Source organism: Lactuca sativa, chromosome 2 (assembly GCF_002870075.4).
Source record: "Lactuca sativa cultivar Salinas chromosome 2, Lsat_Salinas_v11, whole genome shotgun sequence".
Classification (NCBI taxonomy): Eukaryota; Viridiplantae; Streptophyta; class Magnoliopsida; order Asterales; family Asteraceae; genus Lactuca; species Lactuca sativa.
Genome location: NC_056624.2, coordinates 173,820,981 through 173,840,708, shown reverse-complemented (window position 1 = coordinate 173,840,708; position 19,728 = coordinate 173,820,981). Strand labels below are relative to the sequence as shown.

The window sequence follows — 19,728 nt, the reverse complement described above, 5'->3', positions numbered from 1 at the left end:
CAATGTACAATCAATTAGCAAATAACAAACCATATATCTAGGTTTTAAGACTATATGATATTATCGTCTCGCAATCACCCTTTTATATCATATTCCATAAGGTGATTCCAGCAAGCGTGGGTTTGTTCCAATGCTCAAAACCAGTTCATAAGCACTCATGAATGTCACAACAATCCTTTGTTATGTCTAATACCATTTAGACAATCTACGCACCGATTCATGACAATCTTCATTCATATCTACTTCCAACATATGAACGATTGTGGTCAATTTGAACAATTCGATTATTCCTAATAAACTTAATTATTCTGGAAGTCAAAACATGCAAACTGAAACAATAGTTAAACAATTAACATAAGATAGTAACATTACTCATAAATAAAACTCCTTTATTTAATCATCAAATGTTAATTACATTTATCTATTACACGTTTCTAATACTATCTAATCTATGCTAATATCACCCTTCAGCCCAATACTCCTAGCATGCTGCAAGTGCTTAACCCTACTTAGTCCCTTCGTAAGCGGATCTGCTGGGTTATCTTCTGATGATATCCTCTTTACTATGAGTTGTCCTTCTTCTACACGATGTCTAATGAAGTGATATTTTATGTCGATATGTCGTGATCTACCATGATCCCTCGGTTCCTTGGTCAAGGCAACCGCTCCTTCGTTATCACAGAAAATCTCCATGGGCTCCTTTATGGCAGGTACAACTCCAAGATCACCGATGAAGTTCTTCAGCCATATTGCCTCCTTCGACGCTTCGCTCACTACAATGTACTCTGATTCGCACATTGAATCAGCTACGGTTTCCTGCTTGGAACTTTTCCATGTCACTGATCCTCCATTCAGGGTAAAGACCCAGCCCGACTGCGAACGGTAGTTGTCCCTATCGGTTTGAAAGCTGGCATCACTATACCCTCGCACCTTCAAGTCATCACTCCCTCCGAGGACTAAGAACCACTCCTTTGTCCTCCGAAGGTACTTAAGGATATTCTTCACCGCAATCCAATGTGCTCTGCCAGGATTCCCTTGACATCTGCTAACCATGCTCAAAGCAAAGGCTACATCAGGGAGAGTACAAGTCATAGCGTACATGATTGAGCCAACTGCATAAGCGTATGGAACTCCGCTCATTTCTGCTATCTCAGCTTCGGTACTCGGACTTTGAGTCTTACTCAACTTGGCATTACTTTGTATCGGTAATTCTCCCTTCTTTGAGTTTTCCATACTAAAACGTTTTAGTACCTTCTCCAAGTAAGTGTTCTGACTAAGTCCAATTAGTCTCTTACTTCTTTCTCTTACTATCCTTATTCCCAAAATGTAAGAAGCCTCTTCGAGGTCCTTCATAGCGAAGCACTTCCCGAGCCAGGACTTAACCTCCTGCAGAGTCGGGATGTCGTTTCCTATAAGTAATATGTCATCGACATATAGAACGAGGAAGCTTACTATACTCCCACTGGCTTTGACATATACACAAGACAAATCTTCGCTTCGTACAAATCCAAACTCTTTGACTTTCTCATCGAAGCAAAGATTCCATCTGCGAGACGCTTGCTTAAGTCCATAAATGGACTTCTCAAGTTTACACACTCTATTCGGATGCTTCGGATCCAAAAACCCCTCTGGCTGAGCCATGTTAAGATCCTCAGCCAACTTTCCATTAAGGAAGGCAATCTTGACATCCATTTGCCAAATCTCATAATCATGAAATGCGGCAATCGCTAGCATCACTCTAATAGATTTTATCTTCGCAACTGGTGAGAAGGTCTCATCATAGTCAACTCCGGGAGTTTGAGTAAAGCCCTTCGCAACCAATCGCGCTTTATATGTGTGTACGTTTCCATCCACGTCGGTCTTTTTCTTGAAGATCCATTTGCACCCAACAGTCTTACGTCCGGGCACATAATCAACCAAATTCCAAACTTGGTTATCATACACGGATTTGCCATACTTGAGTTCATCTCCATCCGCAACTCCAAGCACAAGACTATTTTTATAAGATGTAACTCGTTTAGAAGGGATTAGCAATATATGATGGGTTTTAGCCATAAGAACTTTCCTATGTGCGCATGCAAAACCCTAATGCTTGGATCTAGGCTTTCTAATTAAACATGCTTTGAATCCAAGACTTCTAATGACTATTTAGGTGTAATAACAATATTGAAACAGATCTAGAATCATACCTTTTGAATTCCTTGTTGATCTTGTTGTCTTGGAGCTTCTGGAGTCACAATTGTCACTCCTCTAATGGCTTACAAACACCAAATAGCAAGGAGGATGATTTGGGAGAGAGGAGAGGGGAGGAAATCGGCCAGAGTTCTCTTACTTTAGATGAAGTGTGCCGATTTCCCTTTGCCATAGGGTCTATTTATACTTGTAGACTCCTTAAGGGTTACAACCTAAACCCTAATTGGATAATCTTATCTTAAGGCTATCCAAATCCATTCCTTAGATAACCCCTTGGACGATTTGAAGCTATCCTTAGCTTCTAGAATCCGTCCAATCCATATCTATATGGATTTACAGTCTAAAGTTTAACTATCAAACAATTGACAGTTTATACCCTCTTATTTAATTAATCTCTTTAAGTCACCAAATTAATTCCAATTAATTCTATGACTTATATTAATCAAATAACAATATATTATTTTTTATATTATTCTCATAATATACTAATAATATTTACTCTCTCTTAATAAATCATCCTATCAAGTTGCTATGGTGAAGGCAACCCAAAAGGACCATGCACAACCGGGTCAATTACTTGCCTAATATAGTTGCAGCCTTAGACACTATTCCAAAAATATATTCTATTAGAATATGTATAGTAGTAATAAAATGTATAAGAATGTTATTCTGTAAGAATATGTATGAATCTACATTCAGGTGTCCATGAGTAAACAATGATATTGTTATTTTTCAACTAATGGTTCAAAGACGTTATCTTTCTTCAAGAAATTCATTTAATCAAAACATGTATTCTGTTAGAAAATATGTATCCTGTCATTATTATAAAATATTATTCTAACATAATGACATTCTGTCAGAATAAAATCAGGTATAATTAAAAATTAAGTAACAATTAAATGTGTATTAATTAAAAAAATCATAATTTTAAATCAAGAAAATTAATTATCCCCAAAAATCAAGAATTTTTCTTTTTTAAATTTATCTCAACCGACTAAAATACCCTTATAGTGGAATTAAATGGTATTTCTGAATTATTTTTAATTCATTAATAATTATTAATCATTTTCTTAAAATAACTAAAATGAGTTTTCCACAATCAACTATACATTCACACAGTAATTAGTTAGAATATAATAACCTTAGCCTATATATATATATATATATATATATATATATATATATATATATATATATATATATATATATATATATATATATATATATATAATAACATAAACTTTATTACAAGAATGCAATAAACCAAGTCTCACTCAGATTGAGACTACACTTCTAATCCAAAAGGGAGAGTGAGACCAACTTGTCACCCATTGATTCAACATTGCACGTGAAAGGTTACATCTTGTCTTACGAACACATGAATACATATTTTCAATTGCAGTATCAGTTTTTCATATGCATTTCAGTCAACTCATTCTTTTGATTTTAAAAATTTGACATGAGTGATGACAAAGAAATCCTCCTGTACTCTTTTAGAATTTTAAATATTTTAACGAAACTGAGACAGACCGAATTCGATAAATCATTTTGTTTCAAAATGGTATTAATTCATTAAACTAAAAGATGGATCATGTATTTATAATAACAATATAAAAAAATATTTTATAACGATATAAAAAAATAAATCTGAATATATTTTATGTTTGATAAACTTGGGATTGAGAAAATTTTATGTCATTATATAATATAAAATGTGACTAATATCAATTATATATTCAAAAATCAAAATTATATAAAGTGTTATGTAATAAAGGTTATACTAAAATATACAGCTAAACAATTTAAACTAATTATAAAAAAATAATACTGATATTAAAAATATATTAAAATATCAATATTTTTACTATTCGTCGATAACAAATTGTTATTACCAAGGGTATAAAGTCCGTAAGTTGCTATTGATGTTTAAGCAATATATAATATATTTTATTGAAAATAATTAAAGCAATGAGGGTGACAAATATCCCAAAGTTAATCAAGATATTTTTTTGTTAACGGTATAATACTTAGGAGTTAAATGATATAAATACGAAATGTATAAGTAATTATGAGAACAAGATAGATTTTTTTTTTTTTTTTTTTGGAATAACGGGCATTCATTAGCAAAAGAAAAAGAAAAAAAACAAAACAAAAGGTCAAGAAAAAAGCTTAAAAGGAAGGACAACAATAAATGAGAATTACAACACATATTCTAGTCAAAGAGAATTAAATCTAAACTTATTCTTAATTATACATTCTAATATCATCAACAATTATTATTGTAGTCTCCTTCTCGTTCTTGAAAACACTTGTATTTATGGCTTTTCAAATCAACTAAATAGTGCAATAAATTAGTGACACTTCAAAATTTGGGTTTTTTTATCATCATTGATTAGAGTAAATCCATACACGAATCAAGGTGTTTCAGAAGAACTCCAACAACTCCACAAGCCATTTCCACATTACAAGATAGATGCTTAAATGTTATATTTACAAACCTCATCTCGATATAATTAATAAAGTTTACCTTAAATATTCATATAGATTAGTTATGTTAAAAAAATTAATTTAAATAAGTTTCACTTTTAATAAAAAAAAAAGCTTCAATAAAATCTCAATATTTTAAGTCATTTAAGGTTTAATTCCTAATTAAATTTTGTCTACAAAAAAAGACAGATTACCGGCTAAAATTTTGGAATATTCATTCGTGGCCGGTTTCATAGATTTAAAAGGTATTTGGGGCCTTTTCATTAGTTGATTAAAAAAAATTTTCATTAATTTTTACCAATAACCAAAGTATTGAGATTTTTCTGAAGATTAATTTGAAACTAATGTATATTATATGATCTAAGTTAATACTATCATTCCCCTTCTTCTTCTTTGCGCTTCTTCTAGGCTTACCGTGTGTTTTCGTCGTCATCATCGAATCCAACAACAAAAAGCTTACTCACAAGCATCGTTAACTCCATCGATTTTTCCAAAATCACTCATTTACAACTCTAAGATCATCTTTTAATCTCCAAATGAAGAAATTAGAAATGTAATTTTTTACCCATGTTGAGTTTCTAACTCGATGATTCATCCTTCATGGTTTTCTAGTCTTTTTTTTTAAGGGAAATGAGGGTCAAGTAAGACTTAAGCCAATGTATGAACCATGTAGGATTTGTCTAATGTTGTTAACAACACTATGAGTTTGAACCATCGTTCGAGTCATGGTTATGTAATAGGAACATCCGAGTGTTGGAACCATGGTTCAAGTCATGGTTAGGTAATAGGAACATCCATGTGATCAGCAATGATTTTCTCCTTTTTTCATTTGGAGATTGAAAGATAATCTTAGTGTTGTGAATGAATGATTTTGAAAAATTGATGGGGATAACAATGCTTGTGAGTAAGCTTTTTGTTGTTGGGTTCGACGACGACGAAAACATACAGTAAGCCTAGAACGACGCAAGAAAGAAGACGAAGACATTAACTTATATCATATAATAACCATTGTTTAGGCACTAATCTGTATTTTTTTGTAAACAAAATTTAATTTAAAATTAAACCACAAATAACCAAAAATATTAAGACTAATAAAGATTTCATTTTAATAAATTATACAGAAAACTAAAATTTTATGTTCTGTATTTTAAAAAAAAAATTATTTTCTGTAATTTGATACCTTGTAATCACCCCTGAATTTTCCGGAATACCACGACGGCTGACTTAGTAACGACTCCTTTTGATGGAGTCGTGCGTCTCCGGCAGAAGCAACTCGGCAATTGGGCCACCCGATCTTTGTTAAATTGAACTATACTCCGATCACCAACGCCGCCGGAAATTTCAAGCTTCTGAATCACAAATCTCATATTCTACAATGTCATGGTTCGCTAGATCAATCACCAACACTCTCAAACTAGACGACAACGACGACGACGACGACGACGAACAATATCCTGTGAACAAGAACACAGACGACTCCGCTAATCAAAAACATGAACAACAAGCAGTCGAGGACAATTCGCCTCAATCTCCAGGGCGAGGAGTCAAAGAAGACCTATCAGAGATCACAAAAACCCTAACTCGTCAATTCTGGGGCGTCGCGTCGTTTCTTGCTCCTCCGGTTGCCTCCGGACAGTCTAATGAGCGATCGAAGCCGTCTGATCCGGAAACTTCTGATCCGGAAGCAATCTCTGGGATACGCAAAGACTTCGCCGAGATCGGAGGGAAGCTTCGCAGTGGAATTTCTAAGCTGTCTAACAATATAGATGTGTCGGAGATTACAAAAATGGCTTCGGATTTTCTTCACCTGGAATCGGAGGATGAAGATTACGATTCCTCTGATGGCGATGGTGCCGTTGGTGTTACGGATGAAGTTGTGGCTTTTGCTAAGGATATCGCTATGCATCCTGAAACTTGGTTGGATTTTCCTGTACTCGATGATGAAGACGACGATGAAGGTATAACAGTTCAATTCATATCGAATTTCAAACTAACAATTAATAATCTGTTTCCTCATTATCCAATTCGATATGCTAGTATCTGATGTCAATTGAATATCTCTTAGAACATTCATTAATTATGATAATTGATGGTGTAATTTACTAGTTAGACCACAATTAATACCATGTCCTCTTTCTAATTTGGTTTAACAATTGGATTATGCTTTCTTTTCCATTTACTCCAGACTTTCACCTGTCTGATGCCCAACAAGAACATGCTTTGGCTATTGAAGATCTGGCACCAAGATTAAGTGCTCTTAGGGTTAAGCTCTGCCCTGATCATATGACTGAGACTTCCTTCTGGAAGATATATTTTGTACATTTGCATCCAAAACTCGAACACAACGCTGCCAAACTTCTTTCAACACCCAAGGTGAGTATGCTAGTATTGATAAGCATAGACTCTTTCCCTGATTCATGGATAGTAATATATATGATTCTTATTCTGTATGCAGATTGTGAGAGCCAGATCCTTGTTACTACATGAGTTGAAAAACCGACAGTTGAAGAATGAAGCACGAAGAATCAGTTCTTGTTCTGAAAACATGGCCAATTCTGCACCAGAATCTCCCCTTCTTGAGACTTTAAAAGTCAAACACCCCATTGAAAGTGATGACATCAAGATTGTTGATAAATCTGTGATTCAACACAAGCCACATGACCTAACCAAAGATGAAGACGAGTGGTTAAAAGAAGAGAGTTCAGAGACTGTTACAGTCACTGTTGAGAATGATGTGGATGTATCATTTAGTGATCTTGAAGATGATGATGATGATGATGATGATGATGGAAACATTCCTATACATTACAAGAAAGCAACATATGGATCTGATTCTTCAAGAACCGAGATAGGAAGTTGGGTAGAATTGGATCTAAGCTCAACGGATTCAAGTCATGGATCTGAACAAGTAAGTGTGAATAACTCTGAAACTAAGGAATCTAATGATTGGTTTGATGTTGTTGACATTGATGTGGTATGACATTTGGGGGTTATTGTTTCTGATTTGTTAAGTCCACAATGGTGCGTAAATAGTTTGTTTACAGTTTACTTTGAATGGGATTAATTCCAAGAAAGCCCTTGCAATTTGAACCATATATTTTTTGAAATATATACAAAGTTTATTCTCATTTAGACATGTAACTTTGAGGTTACCTTTTGACTTAGCAATTTTAGTCAATGGAGAGATGTGAAGATCTTACATTTTGACCCGTTTTTAGTACATATAATCTTTTAAATGGGAAATAAGTAGAAAAATATTAAGTACTAGGTCAATATGAGTGAGGTAGAGAGATTAGGTAATAGGTCAAACATTTCAGATCAAGTTATCTAAAAAAAAAAAAAACAATTATTGTTTGATTTGATTTGATTGTTTGATAAATTATTAGTATGAAAAATATAATCAACTCAAAAATGTTTTTAAAATAATAAATTAATCCACTTATTTTTGAAAGGATTTTTTCCCCGCAAGATTAACCTTAAAGTTATACTTTAACATTTATGCTTGTATCCAATGCCTTTTATGCATAACGTACATACATACAAATTTATATGTATGTATCACGCATGGCCCAAAGGGAGTCGAGTTGTGCAATCTAACAAACAGGGTCCATTTTGACTAAATAAATAGTTATTTCAAACCATTTTTTTTTGGCAAAATCAAATTTGATTGAAACCGGTTTTGGGGCTAATATATTCGATTCTATATAACCGATTACACATTAGATTGAAACCATGTTTGGAAAAATGGTTTGAAAAATATAGGTTGTGTTTGTTCCTGAAATTTTTTTCCACTTTTTCATGAAAATTTTCAAATGAAAATGTAAATTTTGAAAACGCATTCGGTTGATTCAGTTTTGAGAACTTGATCAAGAAAATGAAAATTGTATGTAACAAAGAAAATTGATTTTTACAGTTTTCCAAACTTTTATAAATTTATAAAGCGGAAAATAAAAACTTCATCGGTTTCAACCAAACGAATTTTCTAAAATTTTTATTGAAAGCTGAAAATGAAAACTCAACTCTGTTTTTCGAAAAACCTTTTCCAAAAAAATAAAAACAATTTTTCACAATCAAACACACTCTTATAGTTTTGCGATTTTACTGTGTTTTGCCGTGTGCTTGAATTCATTGTTGGAATTTGTGAAATTTTATATGGTTGATTGGATGAAAGGCGCTGTAATTTTTATACATATTCTATTTTTAGTCCCAAATCAAAACTTCAAGCTCTGCCACTGTGACTTGGACGTCTAGATGAAAGGCACATCAATTGAGATTCCACTATAAATTAAGGTTGATATTACACAAATATGATATAATACATATGTTATATACAAAAATATTTATTTTGATTGCCCTTAAATTTAGAAGCAAATAAATTATAATACAACTCATCATACCATCATTATATTATACATAAAATTAATTTTGACAAGACTTATGAATAGTGTAGTAAGCCCATTTCACGAAAAAGCATTGGTAATCATTTGTTTTGATCCTTGTATTTTATATTTTGGCAGATTTAGTTCCTACAAATTAGGATGAACATCGAAATCGGGTATCCGCTTTTGGAACAGGAACCGCCTCGGAACTGCCGGTTTTGGAATTGGAACCGCCTTAAGCGGTTCCGGTTCCGGTTCTCATTTTCTCAGAACTGCTATCCGCTGGGTACCCGCCGGAACCGATATATATATATATATATATATATATATATATATATATATATATATATATATATATATATATATATATATATATATATATATATATTATTCCATATAAATATGTGTGTTACTTAGACCGGTTTAGAATATATTGATATGATTTTGTCCGTCTTTATTCCGACTTAATTTGATTTGGATCGAACTAAATTGCGGTTGTATCGAAAAAAGTTAACAAAATTAATGTAACCGGGTTACCGCTCCCGGAGCCGGAACCGCCGGTTCCGGGACTAGTTCTAAACATTTAAGAACTGCCTAAAGCGGTTCCGGTTCCGGTTTTAACTTTCTAGGAACCGCCGGTTCCGGTTCCGGTTCTCGACAAATGAGGCGGGTACCCGCCTATGCTCATCTCTACTACAAACAAAGGTTTTATATTGACAAAATTGCAAGAATGGTCCCTGTGGTATGTCCAAAATTGTCACTTCGGGCCAAACAGGTTTGGACTAACACCAATGGTCCAAAAGTTTCCATTTTGTTGCTAGTTTGGTCCATTTTAGTTTTAAATGATGATTTTACCCTTTGTATTTTGTAATTTTTTTGTTTTTTATTACATAAATGAAAAAAGAAAAGAAAAAATCTCTTACTCTCTCTCTCTCTCTCTCTCTCTTCGATGGAACCTCTCACCTCCTCACCCATCACCTCTCTCACGAAAACACACACTCGAAAACACCCTAACTGCCACCACTATCCGCCATCATCGCCGCCATCAGCAACCTCCGTTGCTCTCTTCCTTTCTTCTGTAAACTCCTATTTCCTGAAACCCTAACTGCTGTCGCCACCTTTCTCGTTCCGGGTAGGGTTTTCATCTTCAATATCTGATTAGAAGGCGTCATCGTTGGAGAAGGAGAGAGACGAAGTTAGGGTTTGCAGAGGTGACGACAACAGCTGGAACGAGGGGGCAAGTCTAAACCCTAGCTACCACCACCTTAGACCACCTGCTAGGGTTTTAGTACACTCGTGGCGGCTTATGAAGATGTAATTCAGGCAACCATTTTGAGCAGTGAATCAAACAAAAAAGTTCTAGACCTGTTGGGATTCAACTGTCATCGTTTATTCCGTCCTCCCTCCCAAACGACCACCGCATCTGAAAACCCTAGTAGCGGCGGCTCTGAAACCCTAGTAGAGGCGGCTCTAAAAACCTAGTTATGGTGGCGGGTTGTGGTTCCCTGTAAATGGTGTTTTTTTGGAAGGGACATCGGAGAAAGTAGGAGGTGGTTCTCTAGTTCTGCAAAGACAAATGGATTGCCCGGAGAAATAAGTGAAGGTTGTGGTGGTGGTCCTTTGGTCCGGTGGCATTTTGACAAGAAAATGGTGGTCCTGTAGGCGGTGGCGGTGGTCATCCGATAGGCAGTGGAGGTGGTCGTCCGGTAGGCAGTGGAGGTGGTCGTCCAACAATCTGATTTGTGTGTGTTTGGGGTAAACATCACATATCTAATTTTTATTGGACGTTTAAGAGAGAGAGAAAGTGTGTGTGTGTGTGTGTGAGAGAGAGAGAGAGAGTATTTTTTTAATTTTTGTAATAAAAAAAATTGAAAAAAAGAAAATACAAGGGCAAAATCGTCATTTAATAAAATATCAAACCAAAATGGACCAAACTAGCAACAAAATAGAAACTTTTGGACCATTGATGCTAGTCTAAACTTGTTTGATCCAAAGTGGCAACTTCCAACATACCACATGGACCATTCTTACAATTTTGTCTTTTATATTTTGTCAGATTTAATCTCTACAACAAAAGTTTTATATTTAAACAGATTTAGTCCCTGCAACAAAGGTTTTGTATTTTGATATATTTAGTCCTTGCAAAATCTTTTGGCAGATTTAGTGCCTGCAACAAATGTTATACATTTTGACAGACTTAGTCTCTATAACAAATGTTTTACATTTTGGTAGATTTAATCTCTGTAATTTTTTAATTTATAGAAAATGGCCCCGTAAAGTTTTTTTTTTCAAAAATAGTCTATATATGTAAGATTTTTGTATTTTGGCAGGTTTGACCTATGTGTACAAAACTCATTAAAATTTTGTTGTCGTATTGTGTAACATGAGTTTTTTTTTTTTTTTTTTTTTTTTTTTTTTTATTTTCTTCTAGTTATAAAACATGGTTGTATACTTGCATTTTCAAACATGGTTGAAAACTTCTATTTTATAGCTTTTAACATAAAAAAAACTCGATTTAAACAAAAAAACTTCAAATCTAAAGTTACATCACGTAGCTTTTAAGAAAAAAAGTATTGAGCTTTTTTAATCAATTTCAAGAACTTATCATATTATATATATATATATATATATATATATATATATATATATATATATATATATATATATATATATATATATATATATATATATATAAAGTTATAGAAACCACAAAAACCATCCATGCAAGTTTAGAAACCATGAGGACCATTCCTATAAAAAATTATCAAAGACTAAATTTGTGACATTTGATAAACCATATGAACCATTTTGTGTGTGTGTATGTATATATATATATATATATATATATATATATATATATATATATATATATATATATATATTCATTTGAGACCATGTGTTCCTTGTGAGACATGTCGACCAAATCCTAACCATTTACTTTTTAGATCAAAACATAAAAAAAATGCTAAATAAATGTAAAATTTCGAAATTCTTTATTTTATAATATTTTTTGTTATTTTTTTAATCCAAAAAAAATTCAAATAAAAAAAATTAGAAAAGATTAAAAAATTGCCATTTTTATATATAGATGTTAAATATTGTAACTTTTAAGTGTAATATTCTAGAAGAAGATATAGCATATTTTAACAATTCTAGAAGATAATTAAAATATTATAATAATTAGTAAATCATGACAATACTATAAAAATTCATTTTGAATATCCATAGTGTAATATGTACTAAAACCTTAGAATTTTTTTTTTTAAAATGTTAAAAAATGGTATTTTTTATTTCTTTTCTTTTAATTATATATATATATATATATATATATATATATATATATATATATATATGTATATATATATATATATATATATATATATATATATATATATATATATATATATATATATATATATATATTAACAATTGTCATTTGTTTTTTATAAATTTATGCATTTCAAAAACTTATAGTTGCTTTACCAAACATTTAAGTAACAAATAGAAGCTACCACTAATTTTCACAATATTTCATGTATAGATGGCAAGTCTTTAGCTAAAAGCGGTCTTCCAAAAATATGGTTATCGATTGCTAAAATGGGCCTTGAGCTAGATGAATGGACGATATCGTTTGATAATATGTTCAAAAGAAAATTGGGGACAAGTGATACAAATCACCTCTGGAAGGACTTATGGTTTGAAAATACAACTCTCAAAATTAGTTTCCCAAATTTATACTTGATTGAACCTCAACAAATTGTAAAATTGCTGATAGAATTCAAAATGGAAACACTGTTGGAACTTGGTGCTAGAAGAGAGAACCAAGAAAAAGTTGTTGAGTACAAGGTATTAACCGATGTCAATAATCTTGTTGCTAATATGCAAGTTTCCTTGGAGTTTTAGTCTTGGAACTGAAAGGGTGATTCAATTGGAGTCTTTTCTGTTAAATCTTTAAGGTGATTGATGTTGATTTGCCAAAGTTTACATGGGTTTCATTGTTCCCCATAAAAACCAATTGCTTTGTTTGGCGTATCTTAATGAATAAAATTCATATTGCTATGAGTCTCACTATGAGAGGGGTAATCTTATCATCCTCCACTCGTCCATTTTTTTATGTAGCTAATGAAGATACCAAATGGCTTCTAGTCCAACAGTATTAGGTGTTGTCATCATTTCTTGAGGTTAAGGTTTCAAATCCTGTTATAAACATAGGTGGAATTAAGGAGTATATTAGATTTATTGTTCAAAAAAGAGCTAATGGAGATGTCGAACATTTTTTTTTCGAATGCAAGTTCTCGCTTATTGTTTGGAAGTGGCTCCACAGCTAGTCAAGCATATTATCTTCCACTCCTATGAGTTTATCGGATCCGTCATTAAAGACATGTTGTTATGATTTGAGCAAAAAGTTTAAAAGGATGAAGAGTGGTCTTATTTACTCTTTCGTGTGGATGATTTGTTGGAATACTTTTTCTTTCAAGAAGATGAGGTGCTTCCCTATGAAAACATGAAAACGATGGATGAGATTCAACTTATTTATTACAAACTAAGTGTAAAATCCATGTATTACATGAGTTCATTTAAAAGAAAATTTAAATATGAAAGTCTAAACATTTAAAACTTTGAATTTATAAAAAAAAATAGAAAAATATTGAATTATTAAAATTAATGTGTTTTTTTCTTTTATAAATTAAAAAAAATAATCTCTATTATAATAAAAGAATAGTTTTATTCTTCTTTTGACATGTGTCACCATATTAGGTCTTCATAAGTAATGCATATTTTATTTTTCTTTTGTCATGTGTCACCTATTATGTCTCCTAATTAATGCATGTCATTTGTCAACCTACTGATTATTCATTTCAAATTTCAAATTTTAAATTTTCAACTCTAATTACATTAAATTAGTAACATTAGAATAATAATTAATATTAAATTAATACAAATTATAAAGTTATAATTTTACAAATTTATTTAAATCAATGATTATAATTTTATATAACTAAAAAAATCTCTCAATTAATAATTTATTTAAAATAAATGATTAATAATTTTGAGTTTTTTTACTATTAAAGTTTAATTGATTTTGTAATCGTGGTTTCCACGGGTTATAAACTAGTTAAGATAAATAAACAAAAGAAACTAATGAGGTTTTAATATACAAATTTTAAAAGTCAATTAATGAAATTAATATGTATTTATTATTACAGTTATTATAATTATTACATTTAAATATTATATTGAACTTGATAAAATGAAAAAAACCACAAAGTGCCATATGAAAAAAAAAATTAATTGAAAATAACCACAAAATGACATGTGACAAAATAAATGAGAGTGTGATATATGACAAAAACATTTTTATTTATTAGAGTAGATGATTTAAGCATCATTCTTGAAACATCCCAAAAATACCACCAAAAAAAATTTCGATTTTTATTATAACAAAACCCACGAGACTGAGTATCACATAATAAAACCATATGCTGCGTGTCTCAAAAACCATAATAAAATACTGTGAGAAAAACTGTGTCACAACTGTATCCAAACATATCAAGAAAACTAAATCAACTCCCAGGACAAAACTGAAGCTGTGGTGTGTGCGATGCCATCATCCCGAGCTCTTCCCTTTGCTTGCGGAAGTACCTGAAACCAAAACTGAAACTGTAAGCACGAAGCTTAGTGAGCTCCCCCAAACTACCACATACCATACAATACATATAAAGCACATACTGGGCCTTGCCCACTGCATCAGACCGAAGTCTGGAACTAGCTGCATCGGACCGAGGTCCGGAACTGACTGCATCGGACCGAAGTCCGGAACTGACTGCATCGGACCGAAGTCCGGAACTGACTGGGACCTTGTCCCCTGCAACGGACCGGAGTCTGGAACTGGCTGATCATGGCATAACATAACACATATCAACTAATATAAACACATATACTGCATACTGCATCGGAACAGAGTCCGGAACACATAACACAAACATGCTTGAATCACAAAGACATCAAGCACTCTAACTACTGCATCGGACTAAAGTCCGGGACTACTGCTAACTAAACGGGCCGACATTGTGGCCGTAGACCCGTTCCTACTGAAAGGAAACTCACCTCGTGAACTGGCTGCTGTGTGAATGGCTCTGGAAGCTAACTGTTGCTGCTCCGGTATCTCCCCGACTACAAGTCCATAAACACACTCAATCAAATGCTAAACACTGCACTGGGGTAAAATGACTCTTTTACCCTTGGTCAAAGTCAACTCTCTCGGTCAAAGTCAACCCACAGTTGACCTGACTCGCTGAGTTGGGCCGCCAACTCGCCGAGTCTCTAGTCCATAAGAAGATTGCCTTGGACTCGCCGAGTTGTATGAACAACTCGTCGAGTCCCTCCATTACTGAGTCTGCCCTCCAACTCACTGAGTCCACTCTACTACTCACAGGCTTCCACTCGACAACACTCAAAAAGGGGAAAAAACGGGACTCGCGACTTGACTCGCCAAGTCGTTCTTCCGACTTGCCGAGTCGCATCCATGCAGCTACCCTAAACTCGATTCTGCTTGAATCCAGCGTCTGAAACTTATAGATCTAGGCTTCCTTAACTCGATTAGCACGTAAAGATTCTATCTTTACGTGCCCATAAGTGACCAAGAAGATAATAAGGCTCAAAAAGCATAATAAAGGCTAGATCTAGGGTTCTTATGTAAAGCATCTTCAAAAAGGCAATAGATCCGGGCTCTACAACTCCTAAATGAACAGATCTAGGGATATCTCGACCTATTAAGGCATCCATACAACTATAAGGCTTGGAAAAAGCATCAAACTAGCCCTAGAAGAGTTCTAATGGAGGTCTAAAGCATAAAACAGAAGGAATCCGAGAAATACCTCAATGAACTCTGATTTTGCCCTTGATCTTTGCTCTACACCTCTTCTCTTTGCTCCTTTCTTCTTCTTCTTCTTCAAGCCTTCAAAATCCACACACAAAAGCACTTAAAACAATAATGGATGGATTAGGGTTTTCTCACAGCTCTCTAAGGGTGAAGGAGGCGAGTTTGGGGCACATAGCATTGCTTAAATAGTGAGCAACCCGGGGATTTAGGGTTTCTTCCAGGCAGGCAGACTCGCCGAGTCCCGAATATGGACTCGCCAAGTCGTCGACTAACACGTGCACGAAAACTCGACCCTACTCGACGAGTCAGGTCATAGACTCGCCGAGTCCCTCAATAAAACTTATAAATAAATGCCACAGGAACAACATACCAGAGATGGGGCGTAACAATTCTCTTAATTAATCTTCTATGCTTGCTTATATGTGTTTGTACCTTTTGCATTCGATGCATTTGACTTTCTTGCACCGGAGGGGTGGAACTCCTAGATCCACAAATGTTGTTTTCAAAAGAATTGGTTTTGTTATCCAGAAAGAGCTAGCGGTACAGTTTGTTGTCCGTTTGCCTTCAATCGATATGTATCGAACTAAAATCAACTATCTTGATTCTTTATTTATTTTTATTTTATTTTAATATAATCTGTGGAAAAAAAAAAACTAATTTTGGCAAAGGCATTCCAAATAGAACAATTCTACGACCATGAATGGTTTTTTTTTTTTTTTTTTTTTAATTGCATTGAATAATTTATCAAATTAATAGATATTAGATACCATCGAACATGCAGACAAAGACGTATTTCTTTCCTGGATAAAATTTTCCATATTTCGATAACGATAAGGGATGGAGTCGGTTATACGCACACATTTCCACCACGATCGAATGTACCTTCGCAAAAATCTGCAGTGGCTTTCCCAATTTCAGGTTCATTTGATCGCTATGCATATATTCATCGATATTCGAATTCATCTCTTTACACAGCATTGCAATTGCAAACCCTAGGTCAAGATTTGTAAACGAAAACCCAATTGGTTTCTTCTCGATTTAGTAAAAAGTGCAAAACACAAATTATCCTGCAAATCCTCGAACAAGTGTATTACATGGATCTAGCAACGATAAACGATGGTCTGCGTTTCTCCAGGAAAAGAAAGAAATGGATTCTTCTCATAGCAGCGTTAGGGTTTTCAACTTACGGTGCTTATAAGGTTTGTAAAGCGCCTTCTGTCATTCAGAAGAGGGATAGGGTGATGAAGGTTTTAGGCGCCTTAGCTTCCATTACCGAATCTCTCGGTGATTCCGCCGAGGCAATAGGAGTGATTTCCAAGGATCTGAAAGAGTTTATACAATCCGATTCCGATCAAATCCCTAGCAGTTTAAAGCAAGTTTTCAAAATTACCAAGTCTGATGAGTTCTCGGAGTCAATTGTTAAGATTACAAGATCATTCACCGTGGGGCTTCTACAAGGGTATCGAGTTGACGCCGGAAAACGTGATTCCGGTCCAAGTTTTCCCGATCGAGCTTTGGATAAGCTGTTAACTCCGGCAGGTTCTGGTTTTGCTTCCGTCATTGCTGGGAGTTTCGCCAGGAATCTATTCATCGGAGGTTCAATGAACTCCGGTAGTCCGCTTCATGAATGGATCGATGTGATTGCTGATGACAAATGTAGGAAGCTAATCGGTGACTGTATTCAGCAGTTCGTGGCCACAATGGTGACAGTTTATCTCGACAAAACCATTGACATAAACCCCTTCGAGGAGATCTTATCAGGTTTGACTAACCCTAAACACGAAGAAAAAGTGAGAAATCTATTGGCGTTAATCTGCAACAGCGCTATCGAGACTTTCGTCAGAACTTCTCACCAACTCTTGACAGATTCAAAATCGAACTCGAACCCTAAACCTTCTTCTACCATTAGTAAAGTTTTAGATGGGAAAGAACTAGTGTTGAGTAAACTAAAAGCAAGAAAGAGTAACATGTCATCTTCTCTAGCAGTTCCTGGCAACATGAGGTTTGTTCTTGATGTGACAGGAAGAGTCACACTCGCAACCGCAAAATCTTTTCTCCAATTTTCTTTAGACAAGTTATCAGAGCGTATGAAAAGAAGCTATCAAGAAGCTTACAGGTACTTGAGTGCAAAATCTTTGATTGTTATGACAATATTCATTTCACTGTATTTGCACCTGTTAAGTGCTCCATGGAGTTTGGTTTCATATTAGGTTTTGGAGACAAGAAACTATCCATATGATGTATATATTTTGTTAAAGAATCTTGAAAAATAACAATGTACATGAATAAAGATGGAAGCTTTTTCATGGGGTTTGGTTCTGTGTATAGATATAGTCGATATGAGCAACAAGTGTTCTTCTCATCAAGCATTCTTCTTCACCAATTCCTTCACAGCCCTCTTCAATTTGTGCAGTTTCAACGCCTCCCTACATAGAAAATGAGAATATTTTGAGATCTTGAAAATATGAATTTATACATGATTTCTATGTTACCTTATTTTTATGTTTCGTCATGGTGGTGGTGGTGGTGAGGCTGGCAGTGTAGGGTGGTGGGGAGCAGAAGAGGAGGACGAGTATGAAGAAGATGGTGGTTCTAGACATGGTTGTAGTTCAGGTGATCGGGATATGGAGAGAGAGATTTATAGGAATCAGTTTGTGTAGAGTATGAAAGGGAGATTTGGTGGTTATGGCATTTTGTCGAACACATGGTGTGCATGTAATCAATCTCGGTTCAGCTCTGTAAATCTAGTGGGTAATACGAGTTTATGGACACTTGGTGGTTAATCGTGTCCTATGTGCATTAAAAAACTAATACAAGATTCTAGTTTATGCATTTAAGATTGGATGTTCATACCTTCAAATACATAATCAAATTTGCTTTTGATTGTGTTATTTTATACATGTCGGTTGGGGAAATGCATGTGCAGCTCCAGCAAGATAGAAATGTTTCAAAATGAAATGAGTTGGGCTTGGCACCGACGGGTCGAGTCACACTTAGTTGGGCTTGGCAGGACGAGTCACTATATTTATACTAAAGTACTAAACTCACATACATATTTTAGATATGTAATACTATAATACCATAAAAATTGATAAAAAAGAATTAGAACATTTGTAGTTGAACTTAATTTCTTTCAATTTTCCGTCTCAAACTCGAAACCTATTAACAAAATTTTGCTTATGGAAAAAACATTTAGCTTGATGCCTCGTAAAATCGACATAGAATGCAATATACATGAACTCACGAAGAAGACGTGTCAGAAGTTGTTAATGATTGTTAGAATAGCTCACTTGAATATTCATCTAATCACTATTAGACTTGAATCCTCCACCATTTGAAGAATGACACCTTCCAACATACCCGATACCGTTAGTAATAGAGTTATCTTATCCTAGTTTACATGATCTGATTATTGTATGTATTGTATTTTAGAATAGTTTGTTGTATCATAACTATTATAAATTGATTAATTCATAACTCACCTAATTGAGGTGATTACAAAAACCTAATATGGTATCAGTCTAAAATATCTTTCTGGCCGCAATCCTCTCCCTCATATCTTTCATCATGACTGTCGAATCCTCAAAGAATGATGAATCTCCTCTTCCCATATCCATGATCTTCCATATGCTCACCATCAAATTGTCATCATCTAACTACCTGCTATCGAGCAAAAGATGCTTCCTCTATTGTTTTATCAAAAGCTCATTGGTTATGTTGATGGGTCTATTCCACAACCTCCATCTACCATTGTTACTGGTGAAATGTTGGCTCCACATCCAGATT

The 19,728-nt window shown here is 34.0% G+C and overlaps 3 protein-coding genes across 3 annotated transcripts; 2 read left to right on the top strand and 1 right to left on the bottom strand.

The window, feature by feature from the left end:
* Positions 1-5,859: 5,859 nt before the first annotated feature.
* Positions 5,860-7,816, top strand: LOC111900220 (uncharacterized). The gene is made up of 3 exons (XM_023896093.3): positions 5,860-6,638; positions 6,866-7,053; positions 7,136-7,816. The coding sequence occupies exons 1-3, from the start codon at positions 6,056-6,058 to the stop codon at positions 7,658-7,660; spliced, it is 1,296 nt and encodes a 431-aa protein (XP_023751861.1). The 5' UTR covers positions 5,860-6,055; the 3' UTR covers positions 7,661-7,816.
* An 8,908-nt stretch (positions 7,817-16,724) lies between these two features.
* Positions 16,725-18,779, top strand: LOC111900222 (protein PHLOEM PROTEIN 2-LIKE A10). The gene has a single exon (XM_023896094.3). The coding sequence runs from the start codon at positions 17,037-17,039 to the stop codon at positions 18,150-18,152; it is 1,116 nt and encodes a 371-aa protein (XP_023751862.1). The 5' UTR covers positions 16,725-17,036; the 3' UTR covers positions 18,153-18,779.
* LOC122196503 (phytosulfokines 3) lies at positions 18,179-18,574 on the bottom strand. The gene is made up of 2 exons (XM_042899276.2): positions 18,435-18,574; positions 18,179-18,368 (listed from the first exon to the last, which is right to left on the bottom strand). Exons 1-2 carry the CDS (start codon positions 18,540-18,542, stop codon positions 18,246-18,248), a joined length of 231 nt encoding a protein of 76 aa, XP_042755210.1. The 5' UTR covers positions 18,543-18,574; the 3' UTR covers positions 18,179-18,245.
* Positions 18,780-19,728: the final 949 nt, after the last annotated feature.